Source organism: Ornithorhynchus anatinus, chromosome 4 (assembly GCF_004115215.2).
Source record: "Ornithorhynchus anatinus isolate Pmale09 chromosome 4, mOrnAna1.pri.v4, whole genome shotgun sequence".
Taxonomy (NCBI): Eukaryota; Metazoa; Chordata; class Mammalia; order Monotremata; family Ornithorhynchidae; genus Ornithorhynchus; species Ornithorhynchus anatinus.
This window is the reverse complement of record NC_041731.1, coordinates 125,794,831-125,818,267: the sequence shown is the minus strand read 5'-3', so window position 1 is coordinate 125,818,267 and position 23,437 is coordinate 125,794,831. Positions and strand designations below refer to the sequence as shown.

Below are 23,437 nucleotides of genomic sequence, written 5' to 3'. Positions count from 1 at the left end.
ATGTCGGTTTATTGTTATTTTTCACTCTCCGAGGCGCTTAGTACGATATCGTGCACACAATAATAATGACAATGATGGCATCTGTTGAGCGCTTGCTATTTGCCAGGCGCTGTACTAAGCCCTGGGGTGGATGCAAGCAAATCCAGTTGGACACAGTCCCCGTCCCCCGTGGGGCTCATCGTCTCAATCCCCATTTTACAGATGAGGGAACTGAGGCCCGGAGAAGCGAAATCGCTGGCCTAAAATCACGCAGTAGACGAGCGGCGGAGCCGGGATTAGAACCCAGGACATTCGGACTCTCAGGCCCCTGCTCTAGAGAAGCAGCGTGGCTCGGTGGAAAGAGTCCGGGCTTGGGAGTCAGAGGTCATGGGTTCGAATCCCCGCCCTGCCGCCTGTCAGCTGGGTGACTGGGGGCGAGTCACTTCTCTGGGCCTCAGTTCCCTTGTCTGTCAAATGGGATGAAGACTGTGAGCCCCACGAGGGACAACCCGATGACCCTGGAGGTCCCCCAGCGCTCAGCCCAGTGCTCTGCACAGAGTAAGCGCTTAACAAATACCAACGTTATTATTATCTACCGCTCCATGCTGCCTCTCACTAGAGTACAGAGCTAAGTGCTTAGTAGAGTGCCGTGCACACAGGAAGCGCTCAATCAAAATGATCGATGAACGAACGATTGGGTGAGTGAAGTTGTGTTTTGGGGGGCCCCAGGGGTGAGGGAGCGGCGGGGCCTGACAGCACGAAGGCCTCCGACACTTCCGCCTCTCCGCCCAGCCCTTCCCCTCCCCTTCCTTCCCCGGCCTCCCCTTCCGGCTCTGCCCCGCGCCCTTGCCCTTCTTTCTCTTCCTTCCCCTCGCATTCCCTCCCCCTCCTTCCCCCCTTTCTGCCCTCCACTTCCGGGTCTGGGCCTCCACTTCCCTTCCTCTTCCTTCCCCTCCACTTCCGGGTCTGGGCCTCCACTTCCCTTCCTCTCCCTTCCCCTCCACTTCCGGGTCTGGGCCTTCACTTCCTTTCCTCTTCCTTCCCCTCCACTTCCCTTCCTCTTCCTTCCCCTCCACCTCCGGGTCTGGGCCCCCACTTCCCTTCCTCTCCCTTCCCCTCCACTTCCGGGTCTGGGCCTCCACTTCCCTTCCTCTTCCTTCCCCTCCACTTCCGGGTCTGGGCCTCCACTTCCCTTCCTCTTCCTTCCCCTCCACTTCCCTTCCTCTTCCTTCCCCTCCACCTCCGGGTCTGGACCTCCACTTCCCTTCCTCTTCCTTCCCCTCCACTTCCGGGTCTGGGCCTCCACTTCCCTTCCTCTTCCTTCCCCTTCACTTCGGGGTCCGGGCCTGGCCCTTCCCCTTCCTTCCTCTTCCTTCCCCCTTCCTAGCGCTCCTCTTCCGGGTCTGGGCGGCGCCCCTTCCCTTCCCTCCCCTCCCTTCCCTTCCGTCCCCTTGCTGCTGTAGGCCGCGCCTCCCCTGCCCTGCCCTGCCCTTCCTTGCCCTTCCTTGCCCTTCCTTCCCCTGCCTTCCTTCCCCTGCCCTGGCGGCCTTGGGCGATGTCGGCGGTGCCCGAGGGCGGTGGGGGCCCGGGGCCGGTGCCCCGGCGCCGTGTTTGGCGGGAGGGGGAGCCCCCGGTGGGGGGGGAGCCCCCCGTGCAGGGGGAGCCCCCGGTCGGTAAGGCCCCGCGGGGGCGCGTACGGGGACAGGACAGGACAGGACAGGCCGGCCCCGGGGATTATCACCCTAACCACCCTAAGGATGGCATTTCTTCAGCGCTTACTCTGTGCCCGGCACTGTGCTGAGCGCCGGGGGGGGAGGGGATAGAAGGGGGTGAGGCGGCCCCCGCGAGGGGCTCCCCCCTTCCCCCCCCCTCTTTGACAGAGGAGGGAACCCGGGCCCAGGGAAGGGACTTGCCCAACGTCACAAGGCAGACGAGTGGAACGACCGGGGGTCGTGATAATCATGTCGGTGTGTGGTGACTGCTTACTAGGTGCCGAGCACTGTGCTAAGCGCTGGGGTGCTAATCATATTGTTGGTATTTGTTAACTGCTTACTAGGGGCAGAGCGCTGTGCTAAGCGCGGGGGTGATGATAATCCTGATGTTGGTATTTGTTAACTGCTTACTAGGTACAGAGCACGGTTCTAAGTGCTGGGGTAATAATGATTAATAATTATGTTGGCATTTGTTAAGCACTTATTAGGTGCAGAGCACGGTTCTAAGTGCCGGGGTGATAATAATAATGATGTTGGGATCTGTTAAGCGCTTACTAGGTACAGAGCGCGGTTCTAAGTGCCGGGGTGATAATAATAATGATAATGTTGGTATTTGTTAAGCGCTTACCGGGTGCAGAGCGCTGTTCTAAGCGCTGGGGTGATAATAATAATGATGTTGGTATTTAAGTGCTTACTAGGTACAGAGCAGGGTTCTAAGCGCTGGGGTAATAATAATGATAATGTTGGTATTTAAGTGCTTACTAGATGCAGAGCACGGTTCTAAGCCCTGGGGTAATAATAATGATAATGTTGGTATTTGTTAAGCGCTTACTAGGTGCAGAGCGTGGTTCTAAGCGCTGGGGTGATAATAATAATGATAATAATGATGTTGGTATTTAAGTGCTTACTAGGTACAGAGCAGGGTTCTAAGCGCTGGGGTAATAATAATGATAATGTTGGTATTTAAGTGCTTACTAGGTGCAGAGCACGGTTCAAAGCGCTGGGGTAATAATAATAATAATGATAATGTTGGTATTTGTTAACTGCTTACTAGGTACAGAGCACGGTTCTAAGCGCTGGAGTAATAATAATGTTGGTATTTGTTAAACGCTTACTGGGTGTGGAACACTGTCCTAAGCGCTGGGGTAATAATTATAATGATAATGTTGGTATTTAAGTGCTTACTAGGTGCAGAGCACTGTTCTAAACACTGGGGTAGATACAGAGTGATCGGGTTGTCCCATGTGGGGCTCACAGTTAATCCCCATTTTACAGATGAGGAAACTGAGGCCCAGAGAAGTGAAGTGACCTGCCCACAGTCACACAGCTGACAAGTGGCAGAGGTGGGATTCGAACCCATGACCTCTGACTCCCAAGCCCGGGCTCCAATCTAGAGTTCTATTGATCTATTTTGATGCTATTGATGCCGAGCGACTTGTTCTATTTTGCAGCCTGCCTCCCCCCCTTCTAGACCATGAGCCCGTTGTCGGGCAGGGATTGTCTCTATCTGTTGCCAAATCGTACACTCCAAGCGCTTAGGACAGTGCTCTGCACACAGTAGGCGCTCAATAAATACAACTGAACGTATGAATGAATGGTGGCAAAAGCCCGGGCTTGGGAGTCAGAGGATGTGGGTTCTGATCCCGGCTCTACCGCTTGCCTGCTGTGGGACCTTGGAGAAGTCACTTCACTTCCCTGGGCCTCAGGGATCTCGTCTGTAAAATGGGAATTAAGACTGAGCGGCCCACGTGGGGCAACCTGATGATGCTGTGTCTATCCCAGCGCTTAGAACAGTGCTTGGCACGGAGTAAACGCTTAACAAATACCATTGTTATATCTGTTATTGTATCTAATAATAAATTAGGTGTTAAAGCAATAATAATAGTACTGCATATTATGGGTTCAACTTGGTGACTTTTATACACTCTTAAAACTGTCCTGCACATTTCCACACCGCCCTTTTATAGTATTTTAGGCAATTTTTAAAAAACGGTATTTAAGTGCTTGCTAGGTGCCCGGCACTATACTGAGCACCGGGGTAGATCGAAGCTAATGAGTTAATCCCTGCTCTGCCACGTGTCGGCTGTGTGACTGTGGGCAAGTCACTTTACTTCTCTGGGCCTCACTGACCTCATCTGTAAAATGGGGATGAAGACTGTGAGCCTCAGAACAGTCTTAGAACAGTGCTTAGAACAGTGCTCTGCACATAGTAAGCGCTTAACAAATACCAACATTACAATGAGGCTGGACACGGTTCCTGTCCCACACGGGTATCTCAGTTTTAATCCCCGTTTGACGGAGGAAGGAGCCGGAGACCCGGGGAGGTGAAGCGACTTGCCCAGAGTCGCACAGCTGACGGGTGGCGGAATTAGAACCCAGGTTCTTCCGACTCCCGGGCCATTCTGCTAGGCTATTCTGCTTCTCCGATAGCTGTGCTAAGCGCTGGAGTAGACGCAGGCTAATCGGGTTGGATATAGCCCGTGTCCTACGGGGGACTCGGAGTCTTAATCCCGACTTTACAAATGAGGGAATTGAGACCCAGAGGAGTTAAGTGACTCCCCCAAGGCCCCACGGCAGACAAGTGCCTCGGTTTGCTTGGTTCAGGAGTGTCTCGTACCTGTAAATAGACCTGGGCACCCTGTAATCTTAAATGTATTTTAATGTGAAGAATGTCAGTGGGTGTGTTGTGTGGGGCAACTACTCTTCCATCCAGCAATTTTTTGAACCTTTGAGAAGTTCCTCCACACCATTTTAAAATAAAAAGTGTAAAATAAATTCAATCCGTTATCGTAGTTCCAGCCTCCTTAGAGTAAATCCACGTTTGCAAAGAAATACTAGTGTATCTGTCCGTCGACTGTATTAGTTGTCCCCCGATTTAATTCGAAATTTAAATAAAAAAGGGGGGCCTGGTGGAAAGAGCACAGACCTGGGAGTCAGAAGACCTGGGTTCTCATCTCTGCTCCGCCACTTGCCTTCTGTGTGATTGGGCAATTCACTTAATTCAACGTGGCTCAGTGAAAAGAGCACGGGCTTGGGAGTCAGAGGTCATGGGTTCGAATCCCGGCTCTGCCACTTGTCAGCTTAGTGACTGTGGGCAAGTCACTTCACTTCTCTGTGCCTCAGTTACCTCATCTGTAAAATGGGGGTGAAGACTGTGAGCCCCATGTGGGACAACCTGATTGCCCTGTATCTACCCCAGCGCTTAGAACAGTGCTCAGCACATAGTAAGCACTTAAATATTATTATTATTATTATTCTCTGCTCCAGTGTCATCAGCAGAATGAGGATGAAGTACCTGTTCTCCCATCTTCTAAGATTGCGAGCCCCATATGGGGCAGGGACTATTTCCAGTCCTAGTAATCTGTATTTACCCAGTGCTTGGCACATCCTAAAGCACTTAATAAATACCATCATTAGTAAAGTTCTATCTATTTTATAATGCTCATTTATTGCTTTCTGCAGTATCCTCGTATTAAAAACATCCAAAAACATATATTAATCATTTTTTAGTATTTGCCTGAAGTGAACACTGCGACGAAAAGATTCTTACTAATGGATCCATTCTTACAAGATTGGTAAGAATAGATTCTTACTAATGGAAATAAACCTTATTTGTTTGGTTTTTTTTGTAGAAGAATCTACAGATGTTAAGAAAAAGGAGAAGCCTCTTCCAAGACTTAATATCCATTCTGCCTTCTGGATTTTGGCATCCATTGTTCTGACGTATTACGTTGAGTTTTTTAAGACTGTTAAAGAAAGCGTACTAACAGATAGGTAAGGAAATTCAAGTTTATATATGTATATATCTCAAGTATACAAGTAAAGCTTATATTGGTGACCTCGTTGACCATGTTGATTTGGACGGCTTCATCTTTGTCAGCAAATAGAAGGTCTAGGTCTTGCAGTAGGTTGTAAACTTCTTTTCATTCATTCAATAGTATTTATTGAGCGCTTACTATGTGCAGAGCACTGTACTAAGCGCTTGGAATGGACAATTAGGCAACAGAGAGAGACCATTCCTGCCCAACGACGGGCTTAAAGTCTAATTGGGGGAGACAGATGGACAAAAACAAGACAACATAATCACAATAAATAATAATGTTGGTATTTGTTAAGCGCTTACTATGTGCAGAGCACTGAATCAAGGGGATGTACACCTCATTAACAAAATAAATAGGGTAATAAAAATATATACAAATGAGCGGACGAGCACAGTGCTGAGAGGAGGGGAAGGGAGAGGGGGAGGAGCAGAGGGAAAAGGGGCTTAGCTGAGGGGAGGTGAAGGGGGAAAGGGGGAGGAACAGAAGGTGGAGGGGGAGCAGAGGGAGCAGAGGCAAAAGGGGTAGCTCAGTGTGGGAAGGCCTCTTGGAGGAGGTGAGCTCTCAGTAGGACTTTGAAGAGGGAAAGAGAGTTAGTTTGTCGGAGGTGAGGAGGGAGGGCGTTCCGGGACAGCGGAAGGACGTGGCCCGGGGGTCGACGTGGGATAGGCGAGAACGGGGGACGGTGAGGAGGTGGGTGGCACAAGAGCAGAGCGTGCGGGGTGGGCGGTAGAAAGAGAGAAGGGAGGAGAGGTAGGAGGGGGCAAGGGGATGGACAGCCTCGAAGCCCAGAGTGAGGAGTTTTTGTTTCGTACGGAGGTCGATGGGCAACCACTGGAGGTTTTTAAGGAGGGGAGTGACAGGCCCAGAGCATTTCTGCAGGAAGATGAGCCGGGCAGGAGAGTGAAGAATAGACTGGAGCGGGGAGAGATGGGAGGAAGGGAGATCAGAGAGAAGGCTGACACAGTAATCCAGCCGGGATATTATGAGAGCTTGTACCAGTAAGATAGCCGTTTGGGTGGAGAGGAAAGGGCGGATCTTGGCGATATTATAAAGGTGAGACCGGCAGGTCTCGGTCACGGATCGGATGTGTGGGGTGAACGAGAGGGCCGAGTCAAAGATGACACCGAGGTTGCGGGCCCGAGAGACGGGAAGGATGGTCGTACCATCCACGGTGATAGGGAAGTCAGGAAGAGGACGGGGCTCGGGAGGGAAGATGAGGAGCTCAGTTTTGGCCATGTTGAGTTTAGGTGGCGGGCAGACATCCAGGTGGAGACGTCCTGGAGGCAGGAGGAGATAGGAGCCTGAAGGGGGAAAGGAAAGAACAGGGGAGGACTTGTAGATTTGGGTGTCATCTGCATAGAGATGATAGTTGAAGCTGCAGGGCAGGGATCACGTTTGCCAACTCTGTTGTACCGTACACTCCCAAGCGAGTGGTACAGTGCTCTGCACGTGGTGAGCGCTCAGTAAACATCTTTGATTACGAGGGGAACTTGCATTTACTGGCTACATCAACGAACCTACTGTTAACCGAGGAAAAAACTGTGTAGAAGGGAGGAAGGGCCAAGAGGAAAGGAAGGAAAACCCAGTTGGCCAGTTACGAAGAGGTTGTGTTTCTGCATGACCCCTGTTAAGAACAAATTGCACTGTAGTAGTGACCCGCTCTGACGCCACGCTTACGCTCCCGACCGCAGCCCCTTCCAACTCCGTGCTCGCTTTATCCAAAACCGGCTCGCTCTGTCGGAAGAACTTTCCCTAATTTGCTAACGGTGGTCTAGGCGGACGTAGTGATGGAATGAGTTACGGCCCAACAGAATGTGGCGTTTTCCTGAGGACGATGCACAGTCTTAAGGGATTTTTCAGTGTACTAGTAAGATTAAATCAAGTCCTCCTAGATGACTGTTAAGCTAGAGCGGGATTGAGTCTTCACCTGGCAAGTTAATCTTTGTGAAGATCGTTTTATTTTTGGAAGAAAAATCTAGTCTGGGCCCCAGTCTGCCCCGATCTACCTAATCAATCAATGGTATTTACTGAGCGCTTTCTGGGTGCAGAGTGCTGTACTGAGCGCTTTGGAGAGTACAATATATAACTTGGGAACTAGGCTGGGCGCACATAACGCGCAGTAATTTGGAGCCACACGTCAGCAGTCCCATCTCTGAGTCCGCCCCATCGGCCCGGCCACCAGCGTTTCTACCTTTACTCCATGTCGACCTTCGTCTTCTCCGGGCCTGATTGATCGGTTGTCCCCAGTCAGGAAGCATCGTGGCCTAGTGGCTAGAGCGGGGGCCAGGGAGTCAGAAGGACTGGGTTCTAATCCCGGCTCTGCCACTTGTCTGCCGTGCTGACCGTGGGAAGTCACGTCACTTCTCTGGGCCTCGGCGACCTCATCTGTAAAATGGGGATTAAAGTCGTGAGCCCCACGTGGGACGTGGACTGTGTCCATCCCGATTAGCTTGTCTCGACCCCAGCGCTCAGTACAGTGCGCGGCACATAATAAGGGCTTAATAAATACCATTAAAAAACACAAAAACAAATCTTTCTGCTCTAAGTCGGGTAGTAGTGAAGTGGGAGTCGGCCTCTTTCTCTCCTGTCTTTACCCGTCTCCCTTTCCTCTTCCACCTCTTCCCCTCCCTGCACCCACACGTGGGTAAACCTTCTTTCTCAGGAGTCTTTCCTGTGGCGCCCTTTGGTTGCTCACCTTTCTCCCTTCTTCCCCATCCATAGCATTCATGCAATACGCAGTTAAGTTTTTTTTTAATGGTACATACTCATCGCTTACTGTGCGCCAGGCACCTTTCCAAGCACTGGGCTAGACACAAGACAGGTCGGGACACAGTCCCTGCCCCGTATGGGGCTCACGGTCTAAGAAAGTAGAAGGGAGAACAGGTATTGAATCCCCATTTGCAGCTGAGGGAACTGAGGCACAAAGAAGTTGAGTGGCGTGCCCAAAGTCAAGCGGCTGGCTAGTGGCGGGAGGGGGATTAGAACCCAGGACCTCCGACTTTCAGGCCTGTGTTCTCTCCAGGGAATCACGCGTCTTCAGGGTTTCCCATCCTACATGACGAGAGGTGGTGGTATTTTTGCTTTATGTTGTGAGTTGTGGAAGATATATTTTGTATATATTATTTATTACCCTATTTATTTTGTTAATGAGATGTACATCCCCTTGATTCTATATATTGTGATAATGTTGTCTTGTTTTTGTTTCGCTCTGTTTTGCTCGGCTGTCTCTCTCCCCCGATTAGACTGTGAGCCCATCACTGTCAGGGATGGTATCTATCTTTTGCCGAATTGTACATTCCAAGCGCTTAGTACAGTGCTCTGCGCACATGAATGAATGAAGATTACAGCAGGTTTACCAGACAGCTGTAGAGAAGCACCCACCTTAGCCAAGAAGTTGAGTTCACCGGCAGTAGTAACCTTGAAGCTTTTTGTAATGGCGAGGGGATGATTAAAATGGTGTAGCCTGGTGTCACCATAAAAGAAATTCACAGCCTTAACTTTTTTCACATGGATCTTTCTGCAAATCTCATGCAAAATCGGTAGTAAATGACCTTTTCATTAAAAAAAAAAAAAAAATGAATTGCTGAAGCATTGGTGACTTCACTGTTTAGAATGTAGAAAGAGTTTTAAACAGGTGGAAGCGGCGTGGCTCAGTGGAAAGAGCCCGGGCTTGGGAGCCAGAGGTCATGGGTTTGAATCTCTCACCCCCAATGATCTGGCCACCTATTTCCTCATGAAAATCAACGCGATCAGGTCTGAGCTCCCCAAAGTCACCCCTCCGCCTCTCCCCTCCCCCCCACCAACCCTCTCCCCTACTTTCCCATCCTTCCCTGCAGTATCCTCAGAGGAGATCTCCTCCCTCCTCGCAAGTGCCACCCCCTCCACCTGCGCCTCGGACCCCATTCCCTCTCACCTTATTAAAACCATCGCCCCTGCCCTCCTCCCTTCCTTAACTTCTATTTTTAACCACTCGATCTCCAGTGGCTCCTTCCCCTCTGCCTTCAAACATGCCCACGTCTCCCCCATCCTAAAAAAACCCGCTCTTGACCCCATGTCCCCCTCCAGTTATCGCCCTATCTCCCTACTACCCTTCCTTTCCAAAATCCTAGAACGAGTCGTCTACAATCGATGCTTAGAATTCCTTAACTCCCATTCTCTCCCAGACGCCCTCCGATCTGGCTTCTGTCCCCTCCGCTCTACCGAGACTGCTCTCTCTAAGGTCGCCCGTGACCTCCTTCTTGCCAAATCCAATGGCTCCTACTCCATTCTGATCCTCCTTGACCTCTCTGCTGCCTTCGACACTGTCGACCATCCCCTCCTCCTCCATACCTTATCTCACCTTGGCTTCACGGACTCCGTCCTCTCCCGGTTCTCCTGTTACCTCTCTGGCCGATCATTCTCGGTCTCCTTCACTGGAGCCTCCTCCCCCTCCCATCCTTTAACTTTCGGAGTTCCTCAAGGGTCAGTTCTCGGCCCTCTTCTGTTCTCCATTTACACTCACTCCCTCGGTGAACTCATTCGCTCTCACGGCTTTGACTGCCATCTCTACGCGGATGACACGCAGATCTACATCTCCGCCCCTGTCCTCTCCCCCTCCCTTCGGGCTCACATCTCCTCCCGCCTCCGGGACGTCTCCACCTGGATGTCGGCCCGCCACCTAAAACTCAACGTGAGCGAGACTGAGCTCCTCATCTTCCCACCCAAACCCAGACCCAGACCAGTTCTCTCCCAGACTTCTCTATCACCGTGGATGGCACGACCATCCTTCCCGTCTCTCGGGCCCGCGATCTCGGTGTCATCCTTGACTCGTCTCTCTCGTTCACCCCACGCATCCTATCCGTTACCGAGACCTGCCGGTTTCACCTCTACGATATCGCCAAGATCCGCCCTTTCCTCTCCACCCAGACGGCTACCTTACTGTTACGGGCTCTCGTTATATCCCGGCTAGACTACTGTGTCAGCCTTCTCTCCGACCTCCCTTCCTCCTCTCTCGCCCTGCTCCGGTCTATTCTTCACTCCGCTGCCCGGCTCATCTTCCCGCAGAAACAATCTGGGCCTGTCACTCCCCTTCTTAAACACCTCCAGTGGTTGCCTATCGACCTCCGCTCCAAACAAAAACTCCTCACTCTAGGCTTCGAGGCTCTCCGTCACCTTGCCCCTTCCTACCTCTCCTCCCTTCTCTCTTTCTACCGCCCACCCCGCACGCTCCGCTCCTCCGCCGCCCACCTCCTTGCCGTCCCTCGGTCTCGCCTATCCCGCTGTCGACCCCCGGGTCACGTCCTCCCGCGGTCCTGGAACGCCCTCCCTCCTCACCTCCGCCAAACTGATTCCCTTCCCCTCTTCAAAACCCTACTTAAAACTCACCTCCTCCATGAGGCCTTCCCAGACTGAGCTCCTCTTCTCCCTCTGCCACCCCCCCTTTACCTCTCCGCAGCTAAACCCTCTTTTTCCCCTTTTCCCTCTGCTCCTCCACCTCTCCCTTCCCATCCCCACAGCACTGTACTCGTCCGCTCAACTGTATATATTTTCATTACCCTATTTATTTTGTTAATGAATTGTACATCGCCTCGATTCTATTTAGTTGCCATTGTTTTTACGAGATGTTCTTCCCCTTGACTCTGTTTATTGCCATTGTTCCCCCGATTAGACTGTAAGCCCGTCAAACGGCAGGGACTGTCTCTATCTGTTGCCGACTTGTTCATCCCAAGCACTTAGTACAGTGCTCTGCACATAGTAAGCGCTCAGTAAATACCATTGAATGAATGAATGAATGAATCCCGGCTCTGCCACTTGTCAGCTGTGTGACTGTGAGCAAGTCACTTAACTTCTCTGTGCCTCAGTTCCTTCATCTGTAAAATGGGGATTAACTGTGAGCCTCATGTGGGACAACCTGATTACCCTGTATCTCCCCCAGCGCTTAGAACAGTGCTCTGCACATAGTAAGTGCTTAGCAAATACCAACATTATTATTATTAATCCCCACTCCACCACTTGTCTGCTTTGTGACCTTAGGCAAGCCGCTTAATTTATCTGTGCCTCAGTTACCTCATCTGTAAAATGGGGACTAAAACTGTGAGCCTGCCGTGGGACAACCTGATTACCTTGAATCTACCCCAGCGCTTAGGACAGTGCTCGGCATATAGCAAGCACTTAACAAATACCATAATAATAATAAACGGATAAAGTTTGTTGAGGAACTTGATGAGTGTGAAACTGTTTTGCATATGGAATTCCCTAAAGATGGTGGTCAGTAGATCATTGACATTTATTGAGCGCCCAACTGCTCTGCACAAGGGATATAGAAAAGTGCCAATTGTCTTTCAGAGTCTTTTCTGTGTCTCTCTTGCTGCTCCCAGGAATACATCGTCGAGGATATACTTGACTATTAACTTTAGGCAGGTGTTCTGATGGTGTAAGTGATTACGTTTTGAGATTATTTTTTTTTGCCACCGTTCAGGACCGTCTTGAAATGTGCTTTTCTTTCCCCTCGTTGCAGCTGGTTTCTTGTTGGCAGCATCTTGTTGACCATAAGCTTAACGATTGCGTTTTACTGCATTGGGTACCTGGAGTGGTGCTGTGGGATCGGGGACTATGATACCAGGTATCCTGCTCTGATACCCGTTACGACGGCTACTTTTATTTCTGCAGCCATCTGGTAAGTTCCGCAGAGCATTTTGATTCTGGACTGACTCAGATGTTTTTGGTTAATATCACTGGGAAAACTTGGAAAAACACCTTAGACTTTCCTTGTGTGCTCATAGGCACCTTAAAGACGATGCAGGATCTCCCGGTTAAAACTCTTCAGGGTAAAAATGCAAAGACAACAGAAGTACTTGAGGAAAAGTGTGGCCTCGTGAAAAGAAACCGGCCTGGGGATTAGAGGACATGGGCTCTAATCTCAGCTCCTCCACTTGCCTGCTTTTGTGACTAAAGGCAAATCACTTAACTTCTGTGCCTCAGTTTCCTTAGCTGTAAAGTGGGATTCAATATCTGTTCTTTGTACTTAGATTGTATACTCCATGTGAGAAGTAATATAATAATGTTGGTATCTGTTAAGCAGAGCAGAGCACTATGTGCAGAGCACTGTTCTAAGCACGGGGGTAGATACAGGGTAATCAGGTTGTCCCACATGAAGCTCACAGTCTTAATCCCCATTTTACAGATGAGGTCACTGAGGCACAGAGAAGTGAAGTGACTTGCCCACAGTCACAAAGCTGACAAGTGGCAGAGCCGGAATTCGAACCCGTGACCTCTGACTCCCAAGCCCGGGCTCTTTCCACTGAGCCACAGTCTGACCTGATTATCTTCTGTCTATCCCCAGTGCCTAGAACGATATTTGGCACCCAGCAGGCACTTACGAAATATCAGAATTGTTATTTATCATTATTATTACTATTGTTTTTATTACTGCTGTTACTGTCAGCACTCAGTACAGTGCCTGGCACATAGTAAGCGCTTAACAAATGCCATAAATGCTGTTGTAATGCAGTTCCACATGGGCATTTCTATCGCCCAGTAAGAGAGTTCTTGGGGTAAGCATGAAGGTGAAGTAGAGAAGCAGAGAAGCAGCGTGGCCTAATGGATAGAGCCCGGGCCTCGGAGTCAGAGGGTTTTAATCCTGGCTTCGCCACGGGTCAGTTCTGTGACCTTGGCCAAGTCACTTCACTTCACTAGGCCTTAGTTCCCTCGGTTGGAAATTGGGGATTAAGACTGTGAGCCTTCTATGGGGCAGGTTCTGCGTTCATCCCGATTACCTCATATCTACCCCAGTGCTTAGTAATAATAATAATGATGTTGGTATTTGTTAAGCGCTTACTATGTGCAGAGCACTGTTCTGTGCACTGGGGTAGATACAGGGTAATCAGGTTGTCCCATCTGAGGCTCACAGTGTTAATCCCCATTTTACAGACGAGGGAACTGAGGCACAGAGAAGTGAAGTGACTTGCCCTCAGTCACATCGCTGACAAGGGTCAGAGCTGGGATTCGAACCCGTGACCTCTGACTCCCAAGCCCAGGCTCTTTCCCCTGAGCCACACTACAGTGCCTGGCACATAACGCTGAACAAATATCACAATTATTCTTCTTCTTAAGTGTCTCTTAGAGCTTCAGGAGCCAGAGAGAGTTTTTTGGGCCGGAGAGAGGAGCAGCCAGGGGTTCGCTGGATGTGGTCCCTCGGGACGTTTTGGGCCGGGGAAGGCAAAAAAAGCACTGTGGGCTTGGCTGAGGACTCTGTTGTAATCTTGGGAAAGAGTGTGAGAGGGGCCGCAGCTCTTCCTGCCCCACCTCTTTTCTGTCTTCTCCCTCCTCCTCTCACCCAAGGCTGAATTTCCAGTCCCCCAAATGGCAGTCAGAACCGCAAAGCCCAAAGGTGCCCTGGATTCGCAACGGGCCAGAAAGCAGCGCGACCCAGGCCGAGTCAGGAGACCAGGGAGTGGTAGACCTGGGCCGAGCGGCCAGCGGGGAGCCAGTGGAGCTGGCCACCTCCAGCCTCGGGGGGATCTCTCTGGGCTTCTGCCGGCCTGGCTGCCTGCCTGCCTGCTTCTTCCCCAAGTCCGCGTGTGGGCGTAGTCCCTCTGGCCGGCAGTCACGCTGCCATCTCTGCTTCGGAATTCAATATCCACATCTTGAAATAAATGAGGGATTGTAGAGCAAACTGCCTCACCACCGCCGGCACGTCTTTTCGGCGGCGTGTGTTTCCCTAATGACGACGAGCAGGTATGCTTCGGCCAGCTGCTGTGAAGGGTCTAAAATTCTTTAAGGGTGAGGCTTTGGTTCTCTTTGCAGGAAAGTTTTCACATGGACCTATAATTTTGTCTCTTTCATTCTGTGTCTCGGAGAAGACATCGTCTCCACTGTCTCCGTCAAGAGGCTTCGGGGAGCGTTAATTAAAGCTTCAAAGGCACAGGGCTCGAAATGACTGTTTTAGATGGCATGGAATTGGTTTTGGGTGTAACCAGTCAGAGTCAGTGGATAAGATCAAAGTTGATCTGCTCTGTTTCTACATTAAAAAGGATGCCTGCTCCCTTCTTGGATAATGCCTTGGCGGGAGCAGTCTTTATTACTTTATCAAGCTGGAGCGCTCTGTACTAATTGAAGGACATTGAAAGTTCAACTTATATCGTTTGTGCTGTTTTCCAGAAATGCTCACTAAGTTAGAGTCATACTGTCAAGTTTGCTCGGAGGGAAGCGTTGGCTTTTTTAGGGACCAAATGTGCTTTTGAACAAGTAACCCTACTTTGGAGTTGTTTTTGACTGAAATTCACGGATAGGCTATTGGGCGTTAACGGTGTGATAAAGCCCTGTAGACACAATCGATTGCCTTTCTGTGCTTCAGCAACTCTTCTGCTTCCTTCCGTTGGGGTGGAGGGATTGACAGAGGTGCCTGCTTTATTGAACACAACACAGTTTGGGAGCCCCATACCATCCCACCAACCTACAGCGTCAACCCTGCTTCTCCTGGCTACTCTTTCTTCTCAGTCTCTTTCACGGGCTCCTCTGCCTCCCACCCCTTAACTGTGGGGGTCCCTCAAGGTTCAATTCTGGGTCCCCTTCTATTCTCCACCTCCACGCACTCCCTTGGAGAACTCATTCACTCCCATGGCTTCAACTACCACCTCTATTCAGTTGACACCCAAATCTCCATCTCCAGCCCTGCTCTCTCCCTCTCTGCAGTCTCACATTTCCTCCTGCCTTCAGGACATCTCTACTTGGCTGTCCCGCCGACACCTCAAGCTTAACACGTCCAAAACAGAACTTCTCATCTTCCCACACAAACCCTGCCCTCCCCGACTTTCCTATCACCGTAGAAACGACAGATGTTATCCTTGACTCATTTCATTCAATCTGCACTTTGTCTGTCACAAAATCTCATTGGTTCTGCCTTCACCACATCTCCTGATTCTCTTTTCTCTTGATACTCTCCCAAGCTCTTAATACAGTGCTCTGCACAGAGTAAGCGCTCAGTAAATACGATTGAATGAATGAATCCAAACTGCCACCATGCTGATCCAAGCACCCGTTTTCCTCCTTGTCTCCTGCATGAGGCTCCTCGCTCCACGCCCTGGATCTTGTCTCTTTTCCCACTCTGGTCCGTTGAGTCAGCTGCCCAGATCATTTTTTGAAAAGCTGTTCAGTCCCTCTAGTGTCATTTCTCAGAAACCTCTAGTAGATGCCCATCCATCCGTGCATCAAACAGAAACGCCTTACCATTGACCTTAAGGCACTTGATCAGCTCTCTCCCTCCTCCCGTACTGTTCTACTCCAACCCAATCTGCCCACTCCACTCCTCTGAGGGCAACCTACTCTTTGGATTTCGATCTCCTCCTCTCACTGATCCATTCCCCACATCCTCCTCCTGGCCTGAACCTCCCTGTCCCTTCGTATCCGACAGCCCACCACCCTCCCCACAATCAAAAACCCCTCGAAAATCACATGTCCTCCAAGAGGCCTCTCTCACTTCCCCCATCTACAGTGTCCCCTCTGCGTCACCTATACACTTGGCCCTGTCCCCCTTAAACACTTTCCTACCCCATCCCCACAACACTTGTACTGTCTTCTGCTGTCGGATCATTTCTGACTCTTCGCAACTCCATGGATGCACGTCTCCCGGAATGTCCCATCTCCACCTGCAAATCGTATTTAAAGTGTTTTCTTGGTAAAAATACAGAAGTGGTTTACCATTGCCTTTTTTTGTGCAGTAAACTGAGTCACCACCCTCGATTCTCTCCCATGCCTCCGCTGCCCAGCACGTGTGCCTTTTGACTTGGAGCCGATGGCCTGCCACTCGCCAGCCACTGGCCAAGCTAGGAATGGGATGGACAGGTCTCTGTTTGACTGTCCCTCCCGGAGCTGAGACTGGTAGAGGACTGGAAACTCTCCAGGTGCAATAATAATGTTGGTATTTGTATTTGTTAATAATGTTGGTATTTGTTAAGCACTTACTATGTGCAGAGCACTGTTCTAAGCGCTGAGGTAGATACAGGGGAATGAGGTGGTCCCACGTGACGCTCACAGTCTTCATCCCCATTTTACAGATGAGGGAACTGAGGCCCAGAGAAGTGAAGTGACTTGCCCACAGTCACAGCTGACAAGTGGCAGAGCTGGGATTCGAACCCATGACCTCTGACTCCCAAGCCCGGGCTCTTTCCACTGAGCCACGCTGCTTCTCTAGCAGCCCGAGAGAGGCTTACACTCTACTGTTCCCCTATTTGTAATTTATCTAAACCTATCTCCCCTGTAGGCCCTCATTTCCTCTCTGCCCACCCCCCCGCATCACCCCTGCACTTGGATTTTCACCCTCATATTCACCTCTCCCTCAGCCTCAGAGCACTTATGGACATACTGTAATTTATTTATATTCTTATCTGTCTCTCCCTCTGGCCTGTAAGCTCGTTGTGGGCAGGGAAGGTGACTTCCAACTCTGTTATACTTTCCCCAGCACTTAGTTCAATGTTCTGCACACAGTAAGTGCTCAATAAATAGGAATGATTGATTGGTAGACCGTCATTTCCTTGTTGCAGGGACCGGGCCTTCCACGTGCATGGTACTTGTCCAAGTGCTTAGTGCTTGCACACGGGAAGTGCTCAGTAAATCCCACTGATTGATTTCTTCTTCAATGCCGTCGAGTCATTTCTGACCCATAGTGGAAAACCCTCTTCAGAACATCCCACCTTCTGTCATAAAGTCGTTCTGGCACCTGTATCTTTAGGGTTTTCTTGGTATGGATCCGGACGTGCTTTCGGCCTTCTTCCACGTTGTCTTTGATCGTTGTTTTGATCACGTAACTCCTGACTTTTGAAAGACTCTTGAAAGAACCTTTGACTCTTTCCCATGCTGCTGCAAGCCCAGCGCAGGTGAATCGACTTTGTAGCTTCGGGTTCGACCCTTCCATTACGGGTAACCCTGTGTGGCAGAGCGCTAAGGTTCAGCAGCATACGCGAACTCTCCTGCCATGATAAGGTGTCGATTCATAGGAGAGATTGATTAATAATGTTGGTATTTGTTAAGCGCTTACTATGTGCAGAGCACTCTTCTAAGCGCTGGGTAGATACAAGTAATCAGGTTGTCCCACGTGGGGCTCACAGTCTTAATCCCCATTTTCCAGATGAGGTAACTGAGGCACAGAGGAGTTAAGTGACTTGCCCAAAGTCACAAAGCTACTAAGTGGCAGAGCCGGGATAAGGACCCACGACCTCTGACTCCCAAGCCCGGGCTCTTTCTACTGAGCCACGCTGCTTCATGGGTTAATTATGGGTTATGGGTTCATGGGTTACGGGAAGCCGCATGGCTCAGTGGAAAGAGCCTGGGCTTGGGAGTCAGAAGTCATGGGTTCGAATCCCAGCTCTGCCACTTGTCAGCTGTGTGACTGAGGGCAAGTCACTTAACTTCTCTGTGCCTCAGTGACCTCATCTGTAAAATGGGGATTAAGACTGTGAGCCCCACGTGGGACAACCTTATTCCCCTGTGTCTAACCCAGCTCTTAGAACTGTGCTCGGCACATAGTAAGCGCTTAACAAATACCAACATTATTATTATGTGGGGCAACCTGATTACTTGTATCTACCCAGCGCTGAGAACAGTGCTTGGCACATAGTACGTGCTTAACAAATACCAAAATTATTATTATTACAGTGCTTTGCACACAGCAAGCGCTCAATAAATATGATTAAAGAGTCACCCTGGTCAAATGGATGGGGTTGGCTTTAGGGAATGGATAAATGGATCATAAACAATGCGCATTTCCTGGTATTTCACCGTTGAATGTGTCCTTAAGTATCAAATAGTTGCCTGAAAACATATTATGGGTAAATGCCTTGGACTTAAGAGAAGGTTTAAGTAATTAGATAACCTTTAATGAGCCTTTCGAGCAGTTGGCATGGATGAAGATATGACAGTGTGCCATAAACCCTCTCTTCTATGAAGGAGCCTTAGAACACAGGGGAGACGAAGCAGGAGGGAGCACTTGAGCCAGGCTTCCCCCACTCACATCTTACTTTGGGGCTTCACTATTTGGGAAACTGAGGCCCTCATGAAAATTCAAGAGATAAAACCTGGAGCCAAAGGCACCTTATCAGGAGCCACCAGAACAATAGTCAAAGGATCTTTTTTTCCCCTTTCACGTGTGTTTCTTCACCTGCTAAATTTAGGCTGTTTCCTTCGTGTACCAACTGAATTGTCTCTTGCCCTCCTGTCCATAGATTGGAAGTCTCTTGGGGGCCAGGATCCTGTCTGAGTTAAGAACCCAGGGCTCTCCCCAGTACCGAGGCCGTGCTTTACACTTGTAAGCTCTCAGCAGGGTTAATTTGTTGACAATGTTAAGAATTTTTGCAGGCATAGGGATAGTGTGAAGAGTAACTAGCGGGCAATGTTGGTTTTCAGGTGTTTTTGTGACACAGGGAAGCATTGAAAATCACCGGCCCTTTCAATAATAATAATGACGGTATTTTTTAAGCACTTACTATGTGCCAAGCACTGTTCTAAGCACTGAGGTAGATGCAGGGTAATCAGGTTGTCCCACATGGGGCTCACACTTGGGACTTATTGTCACTTGTGGGGCTTAAGCTTTCAAGCTTGTTGGTGCTGTTAACTTTTTGCAAGTTGTATTAAGCACCCACCCAGAGACTGTCTGTTCCCTGTGGACAAGGAATGTATCTACCAACTCTAGACTGTGAGCATGTTGTGGGCGGGAATGTATCTGTTGGTTATTATACTCTACTCTCCCAAGTGCTTAGTACAGTGCTTTGCACACAGTAAGCACTCAGTAAATGCGATTGAATGAGCTTTATGGAAATATACTCTCCCAGGCACTTAGTACAGCAGTGCTCTGCCCAAGGTAAGCACTCAATAAGTACCACTGATTGATTGCATTAAAAAAAAAAAAGGATTTAAAAAAAATCTGATTTAACTTGTACTGAAAAGTCTTTAGAACTGAATATTGAGATGAATGATTTCAAGCAAATTTGCTTCTCTTTTTCTCTTTTCAGTTTCAACATCGCCTTATGGTCTGTGTGGTCCTTTTTCACTCCGTTGTTGCTGTTTACTCAGTTTATGGGCATGGTGATGCTTGTCTCACTCTTTGGCTGATGTCTTCAAGGTAACGAGTCGACCCCCGAACCCTCCCCGCCATGCTCTTAAAATATGTATTCCAAGCCCAAGACTCTTCTTTCAGAAGAAGCTTCAGTTTCACAAATTTTCAAAAAATTCCACAAATGGAGAGGTAACCCGATGGTAAAACATTCTATTGATCTTGATCTCTGTTTTCAGATACTGTACAACCAGAAGTGTGTTAACCCGGGGATAAAGGAGTTGGAGAGCCCCATTTCCACGTGTAACAACAGAAGACTGCACCCAGCTAACTAAAACTTTTGATTTTGAATGTGAATTATAACCGCACTACAGCACAGCACTGGAAGCTGAAGCGTAATATTCTCTAATGACCAAACTCTGAAAATGCTTAATTCAGCGGCGGAGATTGTCGGTGGACTGAAGCCAGATTTAAGCTCAGCAGAGCACCCCCACTCATCTCGCACAACCCCACATTCCAATATATTCATCATCATGGATGAAAAGTCACCTGTTTTAATACTACTTGCCTTTTTATATAAATACGATTTCAGGATATTGGCTGAACCAAACAGCAGCCATATTCTGTGAAGGAAATTAAGATTCATAGTTTCAGGTAGCCAGCAATGGTTTTTAGGCGCGTGGGTCTAATACTTTGTAATTTATAAACTTGATATAAAGAGTTTGGGCCTTACCTGAGCATCTTTGTAGATCTTTTTAGGTTGTTAGAGTAAATATAAATCTGTGGAGTCCTGGGTGTCCTGCAGTCCAGGGAGAGAGAAGAGAGAGGAAGTTCTGCTGCCCATCAGCCTCGTTTCAGAGTGGGCTGGAGTTTCGGGCTCCCTTCCGAACAGCCCCAACAGCCGGTCGTTCCATCCACCAGGCCATGCTTGAAGTTTTGATGTCGCGACTACGTTGCGATCAGAATGCTCTGCCTCAACCGCTCTTAATTTATGAAGCTGTTGTTGAATGGAGGATGTACTTTGGAATCCAGATTATTTATGCACAGAACTCATGGCAGGTGGTAAAATCGACTCAACAGCTGGCACTCGTCTCTGGTGGGACCGAATGAATCTTCACTTCCGAGTAAATGTGATTAATACAGTGAGCTAGGGCCGTGGCCTAATTTAAGCACAAGTGCCCATGTTAAGTCATTCCATTCCATTGTCAGCTCTGAGAAGTTGGCCGTTGATTTTGGTTAGGTGAGTTTTCGTTCATTAAATAGTATTTATTGAGCGCTTACTACGTGCAGACCACTGTACTAAGCGCTTTGAATGTGCAATTCGGCAACCGGTAGAGACAATCCCTGCCCAGTGACAGGCTCACTGTCTAAGCATTTTGAATAACAGTGCAAGTTAGAAGAACTTTGAAATGTGTAATTATTTTTACTAATAGCCCAAAATGTAACCTCTAATGATGTGGAGTGTTGTCTACCTGCTAGAAAAATGTGACTTAAATGAATGTTTACTTCAGATATGCATACACGTACTCCTCTGATATGAAGGCTTAAACATCAGATGATTTAGAAAAATGAGAACTGGTGATTCATGTACATGGTGAAGAGGCGTAGAGCAACCCACCCAAATGCGTTTGAGCTACAAAGAGGCAGTTTTAACTTGAAAGTTAAAAGTGGAGTCATACCATTAAATAAACCCAAGATAGATTCAACTAGGACAATTACAGTTTCTTTCTATTATATCTTCAATTTGGGATTGTGGATGCCAGCATTTCATAGTGAGTGAGGACATCAAAGGGGTGCTATGGATTTTATAGGGGCAGAAGATTGAGAAGGGACAGACCACCAAGAATGAGCAGAACAGTGATAATAATTACGTCATTTGTTTGGCAATTACTATGTGCCAAACACTGTACTAAGTGCTGGGGCACATTGAAGATAATCAGGTCAGGCAGAGGCCCTTTCCCACATAGAGCTCACAGCCTAGGAGGGAGAACAGGAATTTAACCCCCATTTTGTCTGTGAGAAAATTTGAAAGAATATATTTGAGTGCTTACTATCTGCTGAGCTGTACTGTGCTGTACTAGGCACTTGGAAAAGAATAGTGCGGTAGAGTCGATAGATATGGTCCCGGCCCAAGAGGAATTTGCAATCTAGAGGTGGAGACATTAAAATAAATTACTGAAAAGGGACATGGGAGGGCATGGGGATATACACAAAGGTGTTGGTGAATAACAAGTGCTTCAGGAGTACAGATTCAAGTGCGTAGCTGATGAAGGGAGGGAGACCGGGGGAAATGAGGGCCTATTTAGTGAACTTCAGTGACTTTTCCAAGTTCACGCAGCAGATAAGGGTTAGCGTCACGATTATAACCCAAGTCCTATGACTCTTAGCCCTGATTGGAAATGCTCTCTGTCTTGTCAGGAGAACTGGGCTGAGCGAGGTTGGGGGTTCGGTTCAGCTAGCGGTGAGGACAATTGATCCCCTCGCCTCCGGGCAGTTGGCATTTCATTCATGCATTCAATAGTATTTATTGAGCGCTTACTATGTGCAGAGCACTGTACTAAGCGCTTGGGATGAACAAGTCGGCAACAGATAGAGACAGTCCCTGCCGTTTGACGGGCTTACAGTCTAATCGGGGGAGACGGACAGACGAGAACAATGGCACTAAGCGTCAAGGGGAAGAACATCTCATAAAAACAATGGCAACTAAATAGAATCAAGGCGATGTACAATTCATTAACAAAATAAATAGGGTAACGAAAATATATACAGTTGAGCGGACGGGTACAGTGCTGTGGGGATGGGAAGGGAGAGGTGGAGGAGCAGAGGGAAAAGGGGAAAATGAGGCTTTAGCTGCGGAGAGGTAAAGGGGGGATGGCAGAGGGGGTAGAGGGGGAAGAGGAGCTCAGTCTGGGAACGCCTCTTGGAGGAGGTGATTTTTAAGTAAGGTTTTGAAGAGGGAAAGAGAATCAGTTTGGCGGAGGTGAGGAGGGAGGGCGTTCCAGGACCGCGGGAGGACGTGACCCGGGGGTCGACGGCGGGATAGGCGAGACCGAGGGACGGCGAGGAGGTGGGCGGCGGAGGAGCGGAGCGTGCGGGGTGGGCGGTAGAAAGAGAGAAGGGAGGAGAGGTAGGAAGGGGCAAGGTGACGGAGAGCCTCGAAGCCTAGAGTGAGGAGTTTTTGTTTGGAGCGGAGGTCGATAGGCAACCACTGGAGTTGTTTAAGAAGGGGAGTGACATGCCCAGATCGTTTCTGCGGGAAGATGAGCCGGGCGGCGGAGTGAAGAATAGACCGGAGCGGGGCGAGAGAGGAGGAAGGGAGGTCAGAGAGAAGGCTGACACGGTAGTCTAGCCGGGATATAACGAGAGCCCGTAATAGTAAGGTAGCCGTTTGGGTGGAGAGGAAAGGGCGGATCTTGGCGATATTGTAGAGGTGAAACCGGCAGGTCTCGGTAACGGATAGGATGTGTGGGGTGAACGAGAGGGACGAGTCAAGGATGACACCGAGATTGCGGGCCTGCGGGACGGGAAGGATGGTCGTGCCATCCACGGTGATGGAGAAGTCTGGGAGCGGACCGGGCTTGGGAGGGAAGATGAGGAGCTCAGTCTTGCTCACGTTGAGTTTTAGGTGGCGGGCCGACATCCAGGTGGAGACGTCCCGGAGGCGGGAGGAGATGCGAGCCTGAAGGGAGGGGGAGAGGACAGGGGCGGAGATGTAGATCTGCGTGTCATCTGCGTAGAGATGGTAGTCAAAGCCGTGAGAGCGGATGAGTTCACCGAGGGAGTGAGTGTAAATGGAGAACAGAAGAGGGCCGAGAACTGACCCTTGAGGAACTCCGACAGTTAAAGGATGGGAGGGGGAGGAGGCTCCAGCGTAGGAGACCGAGAATGATCGGCCTTTCAGT

At 49.4% G+C, this 23,437-nt stretch overlaps 1 protein-coding gene across 1 annotated transcript; it reads left to right on the top strand.

Moving 5' to 3' along the window:
- The first annotated feature begins 1,374 nt into the window (after nucleotides 1-1,374).
- On the top strand, nucleotides 1,375-21,247 carry TMEM128 (transmembrane protein 128). Its single transcript, XM_029063632.2, has 5 exons — nucleotides 1,375-1,652; nucleotides 5,324-5,465; nucleotides 12,009-12,167; nucleotides 19,495-19,604; nucleotides 19,775-21,247. The coding sequence occupies exons 1-4, from the start codon at nucleotides 1,535-1,537 to the stop codon at nucleotides 19,592-19,594; spliced, it is 519 nt and encodes a 172-aa protein (XP_028919465.1). The 5' UTR covers nucleotides 1,375-1,534; the 3' UTR covers nucleotides 19,595-19,604; nucleotides 19,775-21,247.
- The last annotated feature ends 2,190 nt before the right edge of the window (nucleotides 21,248-23,437 follow it).

Coding starts and splice junctions, on each gene's coding strand:
- TMEM128 (XM_029063632.2), top strand. CDS start 1,535: ATGTCGGCGGTGCCCGAGGGCGGTGGGGGCCCGGGGCCGGTGCCCCGG. Junction 1,653..5,323: donor GCAGGGGGAGCCCCCGGTCG/GTAAGGCCCCGC, acceptor TTTTTTTTGTAG/AAGAATCTACAGATGTTAAG. Junction 5,466..12,008: donor GAAAGCGTACTAACAGATAG/GTAAGGAAATTC, acceptor CCCTCGTTGCAG/CTGGTTTCTTGTTGGCAGCA.